The sequence below is a fragment of the Gossypium hirsutum genome, chromosome D05 (assembly GCF_007990345.1).
Source record: "Gossypium hirsutum isolate 1008001.06 chromosome D05, Gossypium_hirsutum_v2.1, whole genome shotgun sequence".
NCBI classification, from domain to species: Eukaryota; Viridiplantae; Streptophyta; class Magnoliopsida; order Malvales; family Malvaceae; genus Gossypium; species Gossypium hirsutum.
This window is the reverse complement of record NC_053441.1, coordinates 6055315-6074343: the sequence shown is the minus strand read 5'-3', so window position 1 is coordinate 6074343 and position 19029 is coordinate 6055315. Positions and strand designations below refer to the sequence as shown.

General features: G+C 32.0%; 2 protein-coding genes across 3 annotated transcripts; both read left to right on the top strand.

The window, feature by feature from the left end:
* The first annotated feature begins 31 nt into the window (after positions 1–31).
* LOC107959284 (beta-glucosidase 11) lies at positions 32–4113 on the top strand. 2 transcript variants are annotated; one of them, XM_041093347.1, is made up of 13 exons: positions 32–415; positions 521–587; positions 981–1036; positions 1343–1418; positions 1518–1589; positions 1690–1777; positions 1876–2131; positions 2225–2340; positions 2450–2670; positions 2785–2813; positions 2913–3000; positions 3096–3186; positions 3655–4113. In XM_041093347.1, exons 1-13 carry the CDS (start codon positions 263–265, stop codon positions 3893–3895), a joined length of 1554 nt encoding a protein of 517 aa, XP_040949281.1. In that variant the 5' UTR covers positions 32–262; the 3' UTR covers positions 3896–4113. The 2 variants fall into 2 exon arrangements, with proteins under 2 accessions (XP_040949281.1, XP_040949280.1); XM_041093346.1 differs by having other exon boundaries at positions 2210–2340.
* An 829-nt stretch (positions 4114–4942) lies between these two features.
* LOC121217629 (elongation factor 1-beta 2) lies at positions 4943–7414 on the top strand. Its single transcript, XM_041093348.1, has 6 exons — positions 4943–5199; positions 5329–5445; positions 5596–5665; positions 6350–6458; positions 6573–6686; positions 6950–7414. Exons 1-6 carry the CDS (start codon positions 5114–5116, stop codon positions 7111–7113), a joined length of 660 nt encoding a protein of 219 aa, XP_040949282.1. The 5' UTR covers positions 4943–5113; the 3' UTR covers positions 7114–7414.
* Positions 7415–19029: the final 11615 nt, after the last annotated feature.

Genomic DNA, 19029 nt, shown 5'->3' with positions numbered 1-19029 from the left:
TACTTGTTAAATTTTCTATGGTTCTTATTTTTATTTCATCGTACCTAGAGGCTAGAGTCAAAATAATGGGATGAATATGTGATGGAGCAGGGAATAATATAATCCAGGGATATTGGACGCGTGGAACAAACGTGTACAGCCGAAGAAGCCCGACATCTAACTCCCTCCAACGATTCAATATCCAGAACCCCACAGCTTCTAACTTGAAAGAACAAAATACTAGTTGATGAGTTGCATTAATTATTTTTAGAGTTCATGAGACATGGATGCCGCAAAATTAAATCTGGGTTTTAACTTGTTCTTCATTTTTCAGTTAAAATTTGTAGTTTTTGCAGCTGTGGGTGGTGGTGGTGGATGTAGCAGAAGTGACTTCCCACCGGGCTTTGTTTTCGGTGCATCAACTTCAGCCTATCAGGTGAGGCCTGTCTGTTTCTGTTTTCCATTTTATAATATATATGGAATTTTTTAAACTAATATTAATGCACTTGAACTATGTGCTGCCAAATGACAAATGAAAAAGTATGAAGGTGCGGCTGATAAAGATGGTAGGACGCCTAGCATATGGGATACTTTTGTCCATGCTGAAGGTTTGAATGATTTTTACTTTCTAAATTTCCTTCATATTGCTTTGTTTATGTCTTATTTTCTTTCTCTGTGTATGTATAGTTCAGAAGGTTGTATCTATAGGGAAGCAATTCCAATCTCAAATCGTTGCTCATAGAGCAAACACAAACAGATTTCTCATATGCATATGCTGGGGGAACTTTTCTCAATATTTCTTCCCCCCTGGGGGACTTGCTTGAAACCAGCGAGGTCTTGGAATATCTAGGAAATCCTTTTATTCTCCATGGACTAAGACTCAAATTACAAACCTATTAAATACCAACGATACTTTTATCAATCATCATTCAACTAAAGGGATAAATTTGAGATATTATATGATGATATGAGGCTTAACTATGTCTGATTAATTGCCTCAGGGAATTTTAACGAAGGCAATGGAGACATAGCTTGTGATGGGTATCACAAGTACAAGGTACACATGGTTATTGAATTATCCTATTGCATACCTTCCTTTTTCACTTTCTTTTTTGATACAAAGGAGATCATAGAGGAAAGAGTTGCAAATGTTGGGATTTGAATCCCACATCAGCCTGCATGAACTAACTGGGTTAAGCCATGAGTTCGCAAACCTTCCTCTTTCTTTTGAATTAGTTTTGGAGTTTGTTAAGTCACGTAGAGATCCTCTATCCATGAACAACTATAGTGGGTACTGCAGGATAGACTTGATTAACTAGAAAATGATGAACGATGAAGTTAATTACAAGTCGATCTCTTGCAGGAAGATGTTGGACTCATGGTAGATACAGGCTTGGAAGCCTACAGATTTTCCATTTCATGGTCAAGGCTCATCCCCAGTATGAAATGTCATCTATGCTCCATTTTAACCACTTGAAGGCTATTTATGTTTTACTTTTTCCCCAACTGAAACGCTAATTTTTCTTTTTCCTCTTCAGATGGAAGAGGACCTGTCAATGTAAAGGGCTTGCAATATTACAACAATCTTATTAATGAGCTAATCAAAAATGGTTAGAGCTTATGGCTAATACCAATTTGTTTGTTATTTGTTTAAACAAAGGACAAACTTCGTTTCTGTTGATATATGTATGGCTTGTTGGCTACCTGCAGGAATCCAACCACATGCTACGTTACATCATTACGATCTGCCACAGACACTCGAAGATGAGTATGGAGGATGGCTTAATCGGGAAATTGTGTAAAGTTTCCATCATTATGTTGTAACTAATGAATATATTTTTCTTTTCCATAATACATCTTTCTTTAATAAAGAGAAGGTTTAATGTATTTGTACAGGAAAGATTTTACAGCATATGCAGACATATGCTTCAGAGAGTTTGGAGATAGGGTTTTGTATTGGACTACCGTAAACGAGGCCAATGTGTTCGTTTTAGGAGGCTATGACCTTGGATTTGAGCCTCCTCAGCGATGCTCTGCCCCTTCTCCGTTCAATTGTTCCAAAGGCAACTCATCAACCGAGCCATATCTGGCAGCTCATAATATCTTATTAGCACATGCAGCCGTGGCAAAGTTATACAAGAAAAAACACCAGGTAAGGATCTGAAAAGCAAGAACCCCAGCTCCTTCCTTGGCTGCTTGAGATATCAAGTTTTAGTTGATCATTTCAAAGAAAAAATTAATGCAGGAAAAGCAACATGGACTTGTAGGGTTTAACCTCTTCAATTATTGGTTTGTTCCTTTAACAAACACAACTGAAGATATAATTGCTGTTCAAAGGGCCAATGATTTCTATTTTGGTTGGTAAGATGCAGCTCTAGTAAGAATTTGCCTTGTATCATCTTTAAAATCCCCCATTATATTGTTCTTGGCATACTTTATTGTAGTAATCAATTCCCCCTCTATATTTCAGGTTTATGCATCCCCTGGTTTATGGGGACTATCCTAGGTCAATGAAGGAGAATGCTGGTTCAAGGTTGCCTGCCTTCACCAGTTCTGAATCCAAGCAGGTCAAAGGGTCATTTGATTTCATTGGGCTTAACTTTTACAACACGATGTCTGTTAAGGACCAGCCTAGCAGTTTAGAAATGGAGCACAGAGACCCTGCAGCGGATATGGCCATAGAACTAATTCGTATGTCATCCTGCAAAATGAATCCAGAGTAGATGTCTTGACTCTGGGCAGCCTTTTTCCTTTTATGGGCTTTAATCTTTCAATTGTTGTGAACTTACATTCTCATTCTTGCAGCTTTCCCACATAATGCATCAAAATTCGAGGTGGGTTAGACACCATTACACCAAAGCTTTTAAGGATCTTAGTTTGTAGTGTTAGTGTGTTACTTTAATGTATCACTAACCTGCTACTGTTTGACTCAGTTTTCTGTTACACCTTGGGCCCTCAAAGGGTTACTAGAGTATGTCAAGGAAGCTTATGGAAACCCTCCTATCTATATCCATGAAAATGGTCTCTCTCTCATTTTTGGTGATCTTTTTCCGTTTTATATTGTTACTAAGGCTAAATGATATATATGTATATGTATATATGTGAACATGTGTTAGGTCAAAGGACTCGACAGAATTCTTCATTGGAAGACTGGCCAAGGGTGAAGTCTTTGAATGCATATATTGGAAGTGTGCTTGATGCCATAAGGTATATATGTCTCTGTTCCTATTTTGTTTTTCTTTTCTACCTTCAAAATTCTCCCCCACACCTCATAGCTAAATTGGCGGTAATTAGGATATTCTTTAGCAGTTGTACAAAAATAAGGTTAAAAAAAAGAAGAAGCTCGTTTTCTGGACATTTCATTTTACTCGAGCCTTATCAATTTACTATTACTAATATAGATTTAGAAGAGATTGATCCATTTTTGTGTGTAAAATCAGGTTCACTCATGCAGGCTTGAGAAATGTCTTTACATGGTTTGGGTCCGGATAGAATTTCATGTTCCTATACTTTGAGTCAGATTAAGTTGACCTAACCTATTTAAAGAAGAAAATAAAATATTTTTAGATTCAATTTCTATACAAATAGATATCTTGATTTCCTTTTAAAAATGTTTTTCTTCTCTCTTTTTTTTTTCCACTTATTTGATGGAAATTCTTGAACTTCCACATGAAGGAACGGGTCGAATACGAGAGGATATTTCACATGGTCCTTCATGGATCTATTTGAATTATTGGATGGCTATGAATCAAGTTATGGTCTATACTATGTAGACTTGGAGGACCCAGGTTTGAGAAGGGTCCCTAAGCTTTCTGCTAAATGGTATTCTGAGTTTTTGAAGGGTAAATACGTGGATTTTAATGAAGTGATTCAGCTTCAAGATGCATCTTTTTCCGATGCTCAACTCACACATTAATTTGTAATTTGTATCTCTTTACATTACCTGCTTCTTGTTTAGTTTTGTATTATGCTTGCTTTACAGCTCTGTAATTTCTGCCTTTTTTTTGTGAACAAAAACACAACTTCATAAGGCTACCATTTTATGCATCCCTGAAGGTGTCTTTATCTATAAAAAAAATTGCCTTTTCCATGTCTAAACATGGTAGGTAGGCATAAAAAAAACATTTAAATCCAGAGTTACTAGTGTCGTTTGAATGTTTAATTTCATAATTGAGTTTTTTTCTTAAATTTAATATCTAAATTTGATTTTAATATTTAATTTAACACTAAAGTTTTTTAAAGTGATGTTAATAAAAAGTATTAAAAAGTAATTATTTTGTTCAGAATTATATATATATATTTGAGAATATCAATTCCTCACAACAATAATAAATAATTAAAATATATAGTTTAATTTATATTTTAATTGAATTTTAAAATATAATTATTTAAACAAACGAAGATAGTTCAGATTTACTTATAAAATTGATATCATACATAATTCGATTATTTAATGAATTTAGATATACACATCTCTACTTTTATATTAATATAATATATGTATAGAAAATATGTAGAATACATAAAATAAAAAAATATATATGTAAAACTTAAAAAAATTTAGACTATCCAAATATTGAATAGTAGAGACTGAGTCGGATTGATATTTTAAGTGAGCTCTTTTTTACCAAAATCTATTTCTCTATATTATATGAATATTTGAATTCAACTAAATACCTTAACCATTACACATTATTAACTCAACAAAATGATTTTACATTTAATTACGAGGTAATGAAACATTTAGTTTTTGAATTCGATAATCTTTTTCAACTTGGTGCTTGAATTTCTTTTGTCTATGTTATTATCTGAATATGGACCAAAACTGAAAAAAGTTGTCGAGTTCAAGGATTAATGCAAATAAAAAAGTTAAGGGGCTAATTTGAAACAATTATCAAGTTGGAGGACTAAAAATTTCTTTATCCCTTTAATTTAAACATTTTAAAAATATCTTTTTTATTAAAATTGGAATATGCCATTGCACTTGCGATATCTAGGGTTTTAGTAGCCTCACAATGTGACTCCGCCATATATATATCACTCATTATCGTTCTCAACTCGTCTCTCCGGCTTCATTTCCTTTTTGCTCAGATCTCCTCATCTCTCCCACTTTTTTTCTTTCTTCTAATACCCAATGGCCGTCACTTTCTCAAATCTCCACACCGAGTCTGGTCTTAAAGCTCTTAATGACTTCCTCTCTGGAAAATCTTACATCTCTGGGTAAGTTCCCTATCTATCTTCTTCCTATTTTCCCCGAACTAAACCTTTTTTTTTTTGAATTTTTTTAGTATTAGTAATGAAATATTTATGGGAATTTTGTTTTTTTCTTTTTCTTTTATTTTATTTCAGGAATAAGCTGACCAAGGATGACATAAAAGTTTATGCTGCTGTTCTGAAGAACCCTGGTGATTCTTTCCCCAATGTTAGCCAGTGGTATAATTCTGTTTCTTCTCAACTTGCGGCCAGGTAATGTTTCTTATTCATTTTGTTGTGTTCATGATACCCTGTTTTAGGATAAGAGTTTTTCTTTGCTTGGCATGATCCGTATTTGCAAAATTTATTGAGTCTGAAGATTATGTCTTAGAAAACCCATAATTGTTTTCAATTTGCTTTTAGCTTCCCTGGCAAAGCTGTTGGCGTTGGGTTTGGTGGCAAAGCTGCTCCAGCTGAGTCTGCTAAAGCTGAGGTGTGTTTCAAGTTGACTTATTGGACCCAATTTTATAGTTATGTTAAGTTTTTGTTCGATCGGCTCTTATTAATGGAGGGTTGAGAATGTCATAGTTTAATTTGTAGTTATCAAATGTAAGACTTTGGTAGAGTGAAATTTCACCTTTAAACTATAGTTAAATATTATAGCCTACAGAGTATATCAGCAAGATACTAAATAGTTTATTTATTGAAAGATTGAACATTTAGTTGATGAGCATTAGGATTTTTCCTAATACTCAGTTAAATCACCTCTTGAATAAAACATACTAAATTTTGCTCTCTTTTTTCTTTGAGGAAAAAGAAACTCCTGCATGTGTAATCTATTCAACAAGCTCTGACAATCAGTCTGTTTTGCTATTAGTTTTAATTGTAATTTGATTGTATGAATTGGAAACTTCATAAATATATAGGTCTCGTCCTGATTTGTCTCCTCTCCTCGAGTTTAAGTTTTAAAATTTGATTTCTCTTTTTCCCTTTGCTTCCTCAAATATACCCAAAGAAAAGAAAAGCAATTGCCTTTAGAAAAGTGCTAGTAACTTTGAAGCTTATTCATAACAAAATGTTAATGCTGGGGATAATAACCTCTGGCATTCTTCCTCTGATTATCAGTTTTGTTGTTTCAATTGCTTTGTTAATTGTTTTACCTGTTTTATGCTGACAGGCTGCAGATGATGACGACGACTTGGATCTATTCGGTGATGAGACAGAGGAGGATAAGAAGGCTGCAGAGGAGAGGGAAGCTGCAAAGAAGTCAGCTAAGAAGAAAGAAAGTAAGTAGTTTGTTGATTAAAGTAATTTGACCCTTCCATTTTCGTTTCATACAGAGGATGCATTGTTTTGCTGCTTTGATTATTGTAGTCTTTTGACATTATTGATTCTTGCAGGTGGAAAGTCCTCTGTTCTCATGGATGTTAAACCATGGGATGATGAGACTGATATGAAGAAGTTGGAAGAAGCTGTTCGATCCGTTGAGATGCCTGGACTTTTGTGGGGAGCATGTATGGTTTGGTTTTACTTTCTTTTAATCTTAGATATGTGTCAAAAACAATTTGCACCTATGTTACTTGGGCTCGAAAGGCAAGTTTTGGATACATGTATATGTCCGGCACAAGTATATTTATATCTTTACATTCATGTCTGTATATGTACAAGACATGGGTATTTTATAGAAAATGAAGAGTCCAAGTAGCGTAGTTGGTGCACATGTTGTATACAGTGCCTATCCTAATGATTATATATGTTTTTAATTCAATATTTGCAGCAAAGCTGGTTGCTGTTGGTTATGGCATCAAGAAGCTACAGATCATGCTTACCATAGTGGATGATCTTGTTTCAGTTGATACCCTTATAGAGGAGTGCCTCACGACAGAGCCACGCAATGAATACATTCAAAGCTGTGACATTGTTGCATTCAACAAGATTTAGAGGACACAGTTTTTTTCCACGGCTGTTGAGAGTGCCATTGGCCATGTTATCACCTTTTGCCCCTTGCTTTCCCCTCGAATATATATATTTTTGCTTGAACTGTGCTTTGCTAGTGCTTCTGCTCTATAGTGAGCATAGATGAAAGGGATTTTCAAGTATTTAATGATGTTCTATGTTTTGATTTAGTTAAAGCTTGCCCAAAGTAGTTTTAGTGACATTGCAGATTGCATAAGCGGAAATGGAAGTCATGACTGTTTTGAATGTTATATTAAATGATTTGATGCAAGTTTTAGCAACTTAATTATCAGTGTGGATCACGCTTGTGGTGATTGATAGTTCATTAATAAGAAAAATATTTCAGGAAACATGTAATGATTACAGTGGCGAAAGTATTAGTCGGTAAGTGGTTGCAACTGCTACCGACCCTAAACCATTGTATTTGCACTAATGGGACTTGAAGGTTTCGGTGGGAATGATCCTAAAAAATGAATTTGGACAAAAAAATAGAGGTTTTTTTTAATGGATCAAGCTTTGAGTAGGATTTTGTGGTTTCGTTCGTTCGGTCTGAATCGGTTTAATTTTTTTTTTGTTGTTTTGTTGTCATTTGACTCTATTATTATTGTTTGGATATTATATGACTTTTATTTTATTGTTAATTTTGTTAATATTTTAGAGGTATTTGTTTGTTATATTGCAATTATCTTAGTGTTATTTAAGTATAAATATTTTTTAATTCATTGAGAAACATTTATTTTAATGTTTTTAGTATATTCGATGTATTATATTTTTTAAATTTATTTTTATATAAAAATAATTTTAAAAAATTAATATAGGCGAATCGAGTCAGATTCAGGTTTAGTGTTTTCAATTTTGGTCGGGTTTGAATAGAATTTTAAGCTTATTTTTCAAATTGAGTAGGGGATATATCTAAAAAATAGGTCTAAAATATTGTATCAACTTGACTCAACCCGATCCATGATCAAATCTACATTAATCTTATCAATTTTATTTGAATATAAAAATTTTTTGGTGATGTTTTTGGTAATATATACAATCTAAATAAATCTTGGGTCAGTGTATAGAAAGTAATTAAGCATTTAAATTAGTTCCTAAAAAAAAATAGACTTGTTTTTGTTATTTGTATGTATCATTACACATTCAAATACAAATTTGTTACTCGGAATTATTAAAATATTAAGATGAATATTTTTATTAAATAAAAACTTGTTATTATGTAATTAATTTAAGAATGTGAACAAATTTAAATTCAATTAACCGGAAAAATTTTAACATGTAACATAAAACTGTGAATTATTTAAACTATCAATATGAGAATTAAACAATTAGAAGGCAACGCAAGTCAATTGTTTTAGATAACCTGGCAGCGGGTTTTAATGAAGAAACTTATAATTAGGCACCTGTAAAATGGGTAGAGAATTATTATATTATGAACGCCATAAAACATATATAATTTAATTTACTTATACTAATCCATACAAATTGAGTAAAACCTTAACCAGATGTTTAAATGTAGAAGATGAGTTCAAAACAGTAACAATTTATTCTTCATACGAGATATTAAAATCAAAATCTAGCATCCTCTTAGAAGGATTTTTATCAGCTTCTTCGGGCGGTAACCCTGGCAATACCATTCTGGTCACCATCTTAACTTCACCGCACGATTGTTGTTCGGTTTTTCGCTGCTTCAATGGATCCTTCACCCGATGATAGCTTTTGTGGCCGCCAAGTGCCTGACCCGTTTCGTATGTCTTATCGCATATCTCACATCGGTGCACACTTTTCACCGCCTTAGTCTTCTTCACTGTCCTTCTTCCATGGCAAGACTTGGACTTGGACTTGTTAGAGCTATCGCAAGTTTTAACACAATTGCCTGATAGCTCCACTGTACTTTCATTATCAGCGGCTCCCCATTCAGATTCCATTGAGGTCTCTTCAGTCTTCATCCATCCGTAATAGACCCTGAAGGGCTCGGCATTGTAAATTATATCGTGCTCACTAGCAGTTCTCTCGACCCTCTTTTCTCGGTTTGAGACCAATTGTCATTAAAGTCTTTTAGCAAATCTATGTTGTGGTGATCATCCTTTGGAGAGACCGTACTCCCTGTCCCTTGTTTGAAAGTGGTCACAACTTCACTTAAAGAATTGCTTTCTTGAGGCATTGCAGGCTAGTGAACACCATTGGAATCGGTGTCACGGTGGAGTCTCATATGCTGGCACAACAACTTCATTGATGAGAAACTTGCATCGCAATCAAAACACCCGAAGAAACTGTCGTCGTCATCGACTTCTTGAAAGTGTTTCCCTTCAGTTTTTGACATGGGAGGATGTTGATTATGGATTTGAAGATGGCCGGCCAAGGCCTTGTTCGATTTGAACCCTTTGCTGCAGTATGTACAAAAAACCCTATTTCTTGAATCTGGAAGGGTTTTCGTTTCCTGGGTGTTCAAGTACTTGCCGCCCAAGAAAGCTAAGAAAGAAGATCCGGCAGGCACCATCATAGCGCTCTTAATATCACTATCACCGCACATCTCACTCCAATCGCCAGACTCAAAACTCCTTTTCTTCACGATGGTACTATGAAGAGGATAAAAGGAAAGACCGAGTGCATTATGCGTATATATAGAGTTTTAAAACAAGATAAATCCTAAGTTCAAGTCCAAGTCCAAGTCTTGCCATGGAAGAAGGACAGTGAAGAAGACTAAGGCGGTGAAAAGTGTGCACCGATGTGAGATATGCGATAAGACATACGAAACGGGTCAGGCACTTGGCGGCCACAAAAGCTATCATCGGGTGAAGGATCCATTGAAGCAGCGAAAAACCGAACAACAATCGTGCGGTGAAGTTAAGATGGTGACCAGAATGGTATTGCCAGGGTTACCGCCCGAAGAAGCTGATAAAAATCCTTCTAAGAGGATGCTAGATTTTGATTTTAATATCTCGTATGAAGAATAAATTGTTACTGTTTTGAACTCATCTTCTACATTTAAACATCTGGTTAAGGTTTTACTCAATTTGTATGGATTAGTATAAGTAAATTAAATTATATATGTTTTATGGCGTTCATAATATAATAATTCTCTACCCATTTTACAGGTGCCTAATTATAAGTTTCTTCATTAAAACCCGCTGCCAGGTTATCTAAAACAATTGACTTGCGTTGCCTTCTAATTGTTTAATTCTCATATTGATAGTTTAAATAATTCACAGTTTTATGTTACATGTTAAAATTTTTCCGGTGAAATAAGAATGTTCAAACCGACTATATTCTATATATACAAAGTAATCTAAGATTTCCATATCATTATTTTGACTTAAATTTAATGAAAGTCCAGCCTTTAATTTAATTACTTTATAAAATTTTAAATTAATAATAAAATTATATTTTAGATTTTAAAATTTAATAAAAATTTAATTTAATTCTCTAAAAAATATAAAAATATGGATTATAAAAGTAGCAAAATTATATTTTTACTATCTTTAAAATATATAATTTAATTCTAGCTCCTCAAAACTTTTTTGACGTCACCTGTCCCCTAAATCATATTTTGATTTCATACTTCAAAAACTAAAAGTGAAGGGAAACACGAATCTGCGCAAAAACTGCCTGCATCTTTATCTGCCACAACGCAAATCTACTGTTGCAATCCAACAGCAGAATTTCATACTTCAAAGACGCCATTACCGTGATTGAGATGAACAACCCAGAAGCTTTGCTACCAATTTGTAAAAAATAGACCGAAGAATAACATATAAAATTTTACGTGAAAACCCTTTCGGGAAAAAAACCACGGGCAAAGGAGAAGATAATTTATTATGTCGAATTCGAATAATACAAAAAGAGAGACAACTATGTCTATTTATAGGTTTGTAAAACCATATTCTAATTAAAGTCAAATAGAAGTAATACAGTAATGTTAAAACACCTTATTCTAATTAACATCAAATAGAGGAAGTAAACTTCTATACGGATGCCACTTGTAAATCCTCCTATCTTGCCACTTATATTTTATTTTCACAATAATTTGGGTCACACAATCTTAACAATATATAGAGAGTTTTAGAACAAGATAAATCCTAAGTTGATGTTGAATTTGAAGAAAGGTTTGGTTAGCCTGATTTTTGTGTGAAGTAAGAATGTTTAAACTGACCATGTTATATATGTATATATAGAAGGTAACGTTTAGTTAATTTTTTTTCATATTGTTACGTGTCTTTCTTTTTACATAAAAATTTGGTTTTTGATGATTATTTAAAAAAAATTGATAATTCAAGATAAGAATTAAAAAAAGAACTCAAAGTATTCACTAGAGCAAGCCTAATGATTAATTTTTCGCGTTTGATAAGCCCATTATGAAAATAAACGCTAATCACGAGTTTAAAAATAAAAAATAAAATTCTTTTTCCAAGTAATATATGCACTAATAATTATTTTATATTAATTAACAGTGTTGACTTGAAATCCCATAGCTTATCTCTTTCACTTTATTTTATTTATTTATCTAATTTTAAAGTTTTTAACCTTGCATGACTTAATTTTATTGTGATTTGAAAGAGCAAGCATAAATTGTTCACTATAACAATAGTAATATGAAAAGAAATGTGGTTGAATTTTCGTGAGATTAGAAGTGGAAGGGTGAATATAGGGAACGTTACCTTTTTTTTTTAAGAAAAAGAAAACTACTAAAACTATAATAAAAATAGAAAACAGATACTATGGTTTTTTATAGTCCTAATTGACACCAATCCTTGCTAATTCCTCCATTGGGTGGATGTTATGCTTACACCAACACAAGTACTGGGGATGGGTCTATCTTCTCCAATAACCCAACAATGCTCAGCTAAACCATTCAATGTCATCATCTTTTGTTTCAAGTATGAAAAAACAAATGTTCTACATTTTCACAACCACCAAGAACAACACAGCCATGTTAGACATAGAGGGTTGGGTATGAAGACCCCTGAGCTTAGAAAGAATGATTTCACTAACCTTTGCAAAGAAGAACTTGAAGTTCCTCAACCTGGGGTTCATGTCATTTAACAAAACTAAAGGGTTATTAACAATCTGCAAAAAGACACTTGAACTTTTTAAATGTGCATCAGCTACTTGAACTTTTTATGCACAAAACTTATCAATTCAATTGCATGTAACCTATCAAGTTCGTCTACATGACCCTTTTGCACTCTAGCTCGTATAAAAAAAAAAGATCCTATTCACAAAATTTGTTGTTTAGATCACATTACATAGACCTAACAATACTGGTCATGATAAAATTACATGATATAAATACGATATGAGAAAAATAATTAAAACATGATACGAAACATAATATGTTACAACACTAAACAAGATCATCTAATATTATATTTAAAATGATAAACAATAAAACTAGACAAGATAAACAATACAGAGGAATGTCACTGAGACTATATTTCCTATAGGAAATATGATAATAAATATGGACCCATAATTAACAAAATCAAGGTTTAATTATTTATGATTGCTTTGTATAAATTTTAATTAAATGTGTTTAAGTATAAACATGTATTGAGTGTAGTAGTATATCATATTGTACTCTTTGTGTAACAGCCCATTTTTAGTGAAATCAGAACAGTGGTTTTGGGACCACAAATCCGAGTTAGAAAGAAAATTTATTTTAATATTATTGTATGGTCTAAATTATGATAGGAATGACGTATGAAAATTTCGATAAGAAAATTTTACCGATTTCATGTTTAATTATAGAAAGGGCCAAATTGCATAAAATGAAAAAAGTTGAATTCTAGTAGCTAGAAGGATCAAATAGCTATAGAATTCAAAATTTGAGGTCCTTATATGAAAATTAGACCATTAAATGTAGTTAGTAGATAAGCATGCTTAGTCATCAATGGAAAATTAAATAAAGAAAAGGACTAAATTGGAAAGATGAAATAATAAAAGATGATATTTTAATTAAATAGAAAATATCATCATTTTATATCATCTTCCCCAAATTTTTCCAGGGAAACCCTAGATAAGAAATAGAAATTCAAGCAAGCTTAATTGGGTAAGTAATCATGTCCCTTTTTTAGTAATTTTATATTTCTGATATCGTAGTAACCTAATCTACCTATTTTGGGGATTAATTTGTAAAGTTATCAAAGTGTTAAAAGTTTTACATGGATGAGTATGCTGAAATTTTGAAATTCATGGTAGAAAATGAAAGGTTATTGATAGATAAACAACTTTTGTAAAGGAAATTTTCATGAAATTGTGATTTTAGGACTAAATTGAAAAGGTGTAAAATTCATGGAAATTTTCTGAATTTTGTGAAATACATGGGCTGTAAATGTTATATGAAAAATTTTGTTAGGCTTGGAATAAGAATTAAATTGTATGAATATCATTTTCTAAGCCTAGGGATGAAATCGAAATTAATTAAAAGTATAGGGGCAAAATTGTACTTTTGCCTAAGATGTAAGTTGAATTGAATTGAATATGAAATGTGTTAAATTGATGTTAAATTCATTTATATAGATCTGGAAAGATCAAATAAAGAGTTAGATCGAGGAAAAGAAAAAGTATCGAATTAGCAGATCTCCGTATACAAGCAAATGACGAGGTAAGTTCATGTAACTAAATTATGTTTGAATTGAATGTTGTATATGTTTGAATATGTTTGAATTGAATGTTCGTATATGTTCGAATTGAATGTTGTATATGTGTGAATTGCATAAATGTCTTATGTATGAAAATTAGTCACATATCCGATAAACGTTAAGTTTCGTTTGAATAAATGAAATTCGATGGGTATAGGATTTCTCGTATTGGTTGTGGTCCAGCATATGTTGTGGACACACCATAACTCTTACGAGCATCTTGTTATAAGCCCTCTCGAGCTTCCTGTTACATGGTTCCTGCGAGCATCCCGATTGATATTGACCCTGTATGTGTTGCTGTCATACCGCAGCTCTTTGTGAGCATCCTGTTATATGATTGGTATGGATTTTGCATATAGTGCGGATAGACCGCAGCTCTTTATGAGCGTCCCGATATAGGCTCTTTATGAGCTTCCTGATATGGCTCGTTTGAATTTCCTGTTATATGGCTATCCGGAGCTCCTTGATAATAACTCTTCGGAGTTGCTTGTTAAGCTTAACGAGCTTCCTGTTTTAAAAAATCTTATGAGTTTCCTATTATAGCCTGGATAAACTTCCTGTTACATGGCTCACATGAGCATCCTGTTATATCGTTCGAGAGAGTGCTTCCTTGTAATACCCCAAAAATTACTACAGTAAGAAAGTAAAATATTATCCTTGATATAGTAAAGTAAGGAAATAAAGTGACAAAAAGGGAAATTTTGAGTTATGTCAATATTGAAAAGTATATTATGATATATTAATTCAAGAAAGGACTAAATAGTAAAAGTAAGAAAAATTTTGTGACCCAAGAGTAAATACTTAAAATTTGAGGGGTTAAAGTATAAATATGAAAAATTTGAAGGACCAATAGTGTAAATATTTTAAGGGTTGAAACTAAAGAAAATGGATGAATTAGGACCAAATTGAATAGGTGAAGAATTATGAGGGACTAAATTATAATTTTACCAAATTAAATGATGACTCAAGGATGAAATTTTAAAAGATCATAAAGGGCAAAATGGTCAATTAGAAAGAGAGATAACTCTAGAAGCAAATGATGATATTAGAGATATTTTGATGATATTTTATAATTATTTAATTAGATAAATATTATTTTATTAATATTTTAATGGGATATTTTATTATTGTTATTTTATTTAGTATATAAGGAAAGAAAGATGAAGAATTCTCTTCATCTTTCCATGCACCCACGTGAGAAGAGAAGAGAAGAAAGAAAATTTTTTTTCTTTATAATTTGGTTATTTTACCAAAAAATTCACCATTTTCACTTAGAAATCAAAAAAACTTCCATAGCTACCAAGAGAGTAAAAATATCATGTTAGATTCAAAAAATAGAAGCTGGAGGAAAGAGAAAATCAAGTTAAAGATTGACATCAATAGAACAAGGTAAGAACATGAAGATTTTAATATATTTTTAAGTTTGATATTATTGAAAAGGCATGAAAATGATGTTAAAGTAGAGTTTTATTATATAAGGTTCTATGTTCTTGATATGTTAGTGAAGGGAAATAAGATGAAGTGATGGGAAATATTGTAGAGAAATGAAATGAGGGTGTTATAAACTTAGTTATCAACATTTTACACTAAAACAGTTTTGGACATCAACAGTAGTCTGACTTTGAAAATTTACCAAAAATTATAGAAATTGAATTAAATGTTAATTAAAGTATTAAATTAAAGCCTATTGAGTCTAGTTTTACATAGAAGAAACGGTGTAAGCAAAAGAATTTCATATTATGAAATATATGAATTTTTGTGAGACAATGTCAGATTGATTTCGGGTTCCCCTGTTCTGACTTTGGAAAATCATCAAAAATTGTAAAAAAAATAATTAGGGGTTTAAATTTATATGTTTAAATTCTTAATGAGTCTATTTTCAAGAGAAACAAACGAAAACGTCATCCAAATCTCGTACTAAATGGAAACATAACCCAAATCCCGTACTAAGAGATAATTAATTTTTAGTAAAGAAAGGTCGAAGCTGTTAAACAACAGAACAATGATAAATTTGAAGATTTTACTGTACTTATTGGCTAAATATTAAATTCTAAAATTTTTATGGTAAAAATATATTTGAGCCTAGTTTCAAAAACATCAAGTGGATCTTAATTTAGAATTCTGTAGCTCAAGATATAAATAATTTAGTAACTATGACTCAAGTGGACAACTTTGATATGAACATAAGTAAATAGTAGAATTATAGATAATATTACATATAAGCATGTTATATACATTAAGGATGTGGAATGGAGAGGAGGAAGAGGAAAATATATGAATATTCAGCTAGCATGGGTTTACATTAAAAATGGCTAATTTGCATGTTTTAGAGTCAGGGACTGAATTGAATAAAAGCAAAATTTTAGGGGCAATTTTGTAAAAATGTTAAAAATGACCAAATTGCATGAAATGAATTTTTTATTGTCTAAATTAATATATATTGAAATAAATTATTAATATCAAGTGGGTTTAGAGCTTTAATTTTGCTGTATGATGATATAATAAAGTGATTTTGTAAATATTAATATTAGTATCAAATTGTGAAAATAGTTAAAATATTAGGGTTTAGTATTAAATTTATTTTTCTAAGGGTTTTATAATAGCCTATAATATTTGGATAAATTATTAATTGAGAAAAATTAGTTGATTTGATAGATTAACTAGTTAAGGGACTAAATTGTAAAAGTTGAAAAAGTTAGGGTAATTGTGTAAATTCAAAAAATTGAAGGGTATAAATTGTGAAATAAATTGGAACTGAAATATATGCTAATGAATGAGTAATTTTATATTTTAGATTAAGATTCCGTAGATACTTGTAAAAGCAGGAAAAAGAATAGAATAGTCTCTGAACTCCTGCAATTATTACAATTCGATTCAGGTAAGTTCATATGTTTAAACTTTCATGATTATGCGTTAATTTAGGAATGGTATAATATATTTATTCATATTTTGTTGTTGAAATTAAGATTATTGTAAAAGTATGAAAACTGAATTGAATGTTTAAAATAAGTAGAACGCAGGATTGAGTACAAGCGTTCCGTGGCAAAGAATGAATTGATGGATAAGACCATGATTGGACCATGGCAATGTTTAAATGTAAAATCATAGCTGGGCTATGACATTTTAATGGAAAGACCATAACTGAGTTATAGCACTATGAACGTAAGACCATGGTTGGACTATGGCAGTGTTTGTATGTAAGACCATAGCTAGGCTTTGGCATTCTGATGATAAGACCATAACTGGGTTATGGAACTGTGAACTTAAAACCATGGTTAGGCCATGACAGCGTTTATATGTAAAACCATAGCTGGGCTATAGCATTCTGATAATAAGACCATAACTGGGTTATGGCACTATGAACGTAAGACCATGGTTGGACCATGGCAGTGTTTATATGTAAGACCATAGCTGGGTTATGACATTTTGATGATAAGATCATAATTGGGTTATGGCACTACGAATGTAATGGATAAATTGACGGAAAATGTAAATGATGATATATGAAGAAACAGTAAAAGATGATATGAATCATGAAATGTATATATATATTAATATATTGATATGTGATATATGAAAATTATGTAAGTTGAGACGAGTATAAATTCAAGTGTGACATGTTGAGATAATAAGTTTATCAATGTTGAATTTATATGAAATATGTTCAAGTATACTAACAAATGTTGTTGTTGATACTTAGACAAGTCCCAAGCTACTGGTTAAATGGTAATATGTTTATTTATATGATGCGTTGAAAGGGAAGTGCTCAAATGAAAATATGCTCATGCTCATGAAAGAGTTGTAAGTTTTAAGTTATGCAATTTCTTATAAAATGGTTTATCATGTGGTTAATTTTAAAAAGGGCTATGTTCAAATGCATTAGCTTGTGGTTATGGTGGTATGGTATGTTTATGACTGGTGAGTTATGCATATGGAATGAGTGAGGAAAGTAAAAAAATGAAAATGAAAATTTAGAAATTTGGAATAGTAAAAGTTGTTGAATATACTTTATGAATATTGGGGATATATATAATTTTTTTTATTTAAAATGAATTGATATGATTAAAGTTTATACGAGCCTACTAATCACTCATTGCTTACGTAATTATTTTCCTTTACTTTTCAGATTATCGGAAGCTCGATTAGGTTGGAAGCTTGCTGGAGATATATCACACTATCTATCGGTTCTATCGGTATTTTCGAATGTTTTAATTTTAGTCATAATGGCATGTATATGTATTTTTTTAATGTTGGTTTATATGTAAATTGTTGACATTAGCCACTTTTTTTTAGCTTGTGTTGAATGCCATGTTATAGTTTGTAGATTTCTGAATTGGTGGGGCTAGGTTAGCAACAAATTGGTGAGAAATATGGCTTGAAAATGGCCTATTTTCGTCCACACGGGCAAAAACACGAGCATGTGTCTCAACTGTGTGTGACACACGGCCGTGTGTCCCCTGTATCTTAAATTTGCACAAAACAAAATGCCCATACGGCTTGAGACATGGGCTTGTCTCCAAACTGTGTGAGTCATACGGCCTGGCCACACAGCCGTGTGACCCCTGTACTGTTGAAAATTTTAAATATTTTTTGAAAAATTTTCTGAGTCTTCGATTTAGTCCCTATTTATTTCTAATACGTAATTTGGGCCTCGAGGGCTTGTTTAAGGGACAATATATATGATTTTGATTGGTTTCTAATATGAATGCTAGATGAAATGAAATGTCTGATAATTAATTTGTAAACTCCAGTAATACTCCGTAACCCTGCTCCGGCGACAGATTCAGGTTAGGGGTGTTACATTCCTGATTATGTGCCCTAATGGGTACCCCTGAATATGAGTTGACAAATTACAATTTTGTACACTTCGAGTGTACTACATGTGTATCCATCGATATTTCAAATAAATTTAACAGGTAAAGTTCTGACATGGTTAAACTGAACTTGAGATGATTTGTTATGGAAATGCACATGTTATATGGAAATATGATATGAAAGGCATATGTATATGAAAGTTAATACATGATGAGGTCATCCTTGATTATTGATGATTACATGTAATACCTGATTAACAAGTTTCTTGAGATTATATGTGTTTAGGCAAATTGCCAAACTTCTTTAGATGAATTTTGTACGCTTATCTTAAATATAAATGATTGGTAAGTTGATTTTCCGTTATACGAACTTACTATGCATAATATGCTTACTCAGTTTCATTTTCTCTATTTTATAGTACTCGAAAACTCGTAAAGGTTAGAAG

Coding starts and splice junctions, on each gene's coding strand:
- LOC121217629 (XM_041093348.1), top strand. CDS start 5,114: ATGGCCGTCACTTTCTCAAATCTCCACACCGAGTCTGGTCTTAAAGCT. Junction 5,200..5,328: donor GGAAAATCTTACATCTCTGG/GTAAGTTCCCTA, acceptor ATTTTATTTCAG/GAATAAGCTGACCAAGGATG. Junction 5,666..6,349: donor CTGAGTCTGCTAAAGCTGAG/GTGTGTTTCAAG, acceptor TTATGCTGACAG/GCTGCAGATGATGACGACGA.
- LOC107959284 (XM_041093346.1), top strand. CDS start 263: ATGGATGCCGCAAAATTAAATCTGGGTTTTAACTTGTTCTTCATTTTT. Junction 2,341..2,449: donor AATGATTTCTATTTTGGTTG/GTAAGATGCAGC, acceptor TCTATATTTCAG/GTTTATGCATCCCCTGGTTT. Junction 2,814..2,912: donor ATAATGCATCAAAATTCGAG/GTGGGTTAGACA, acceptor TGTTTGACTCAG/TTTTCTGTTACACCTTGGGC.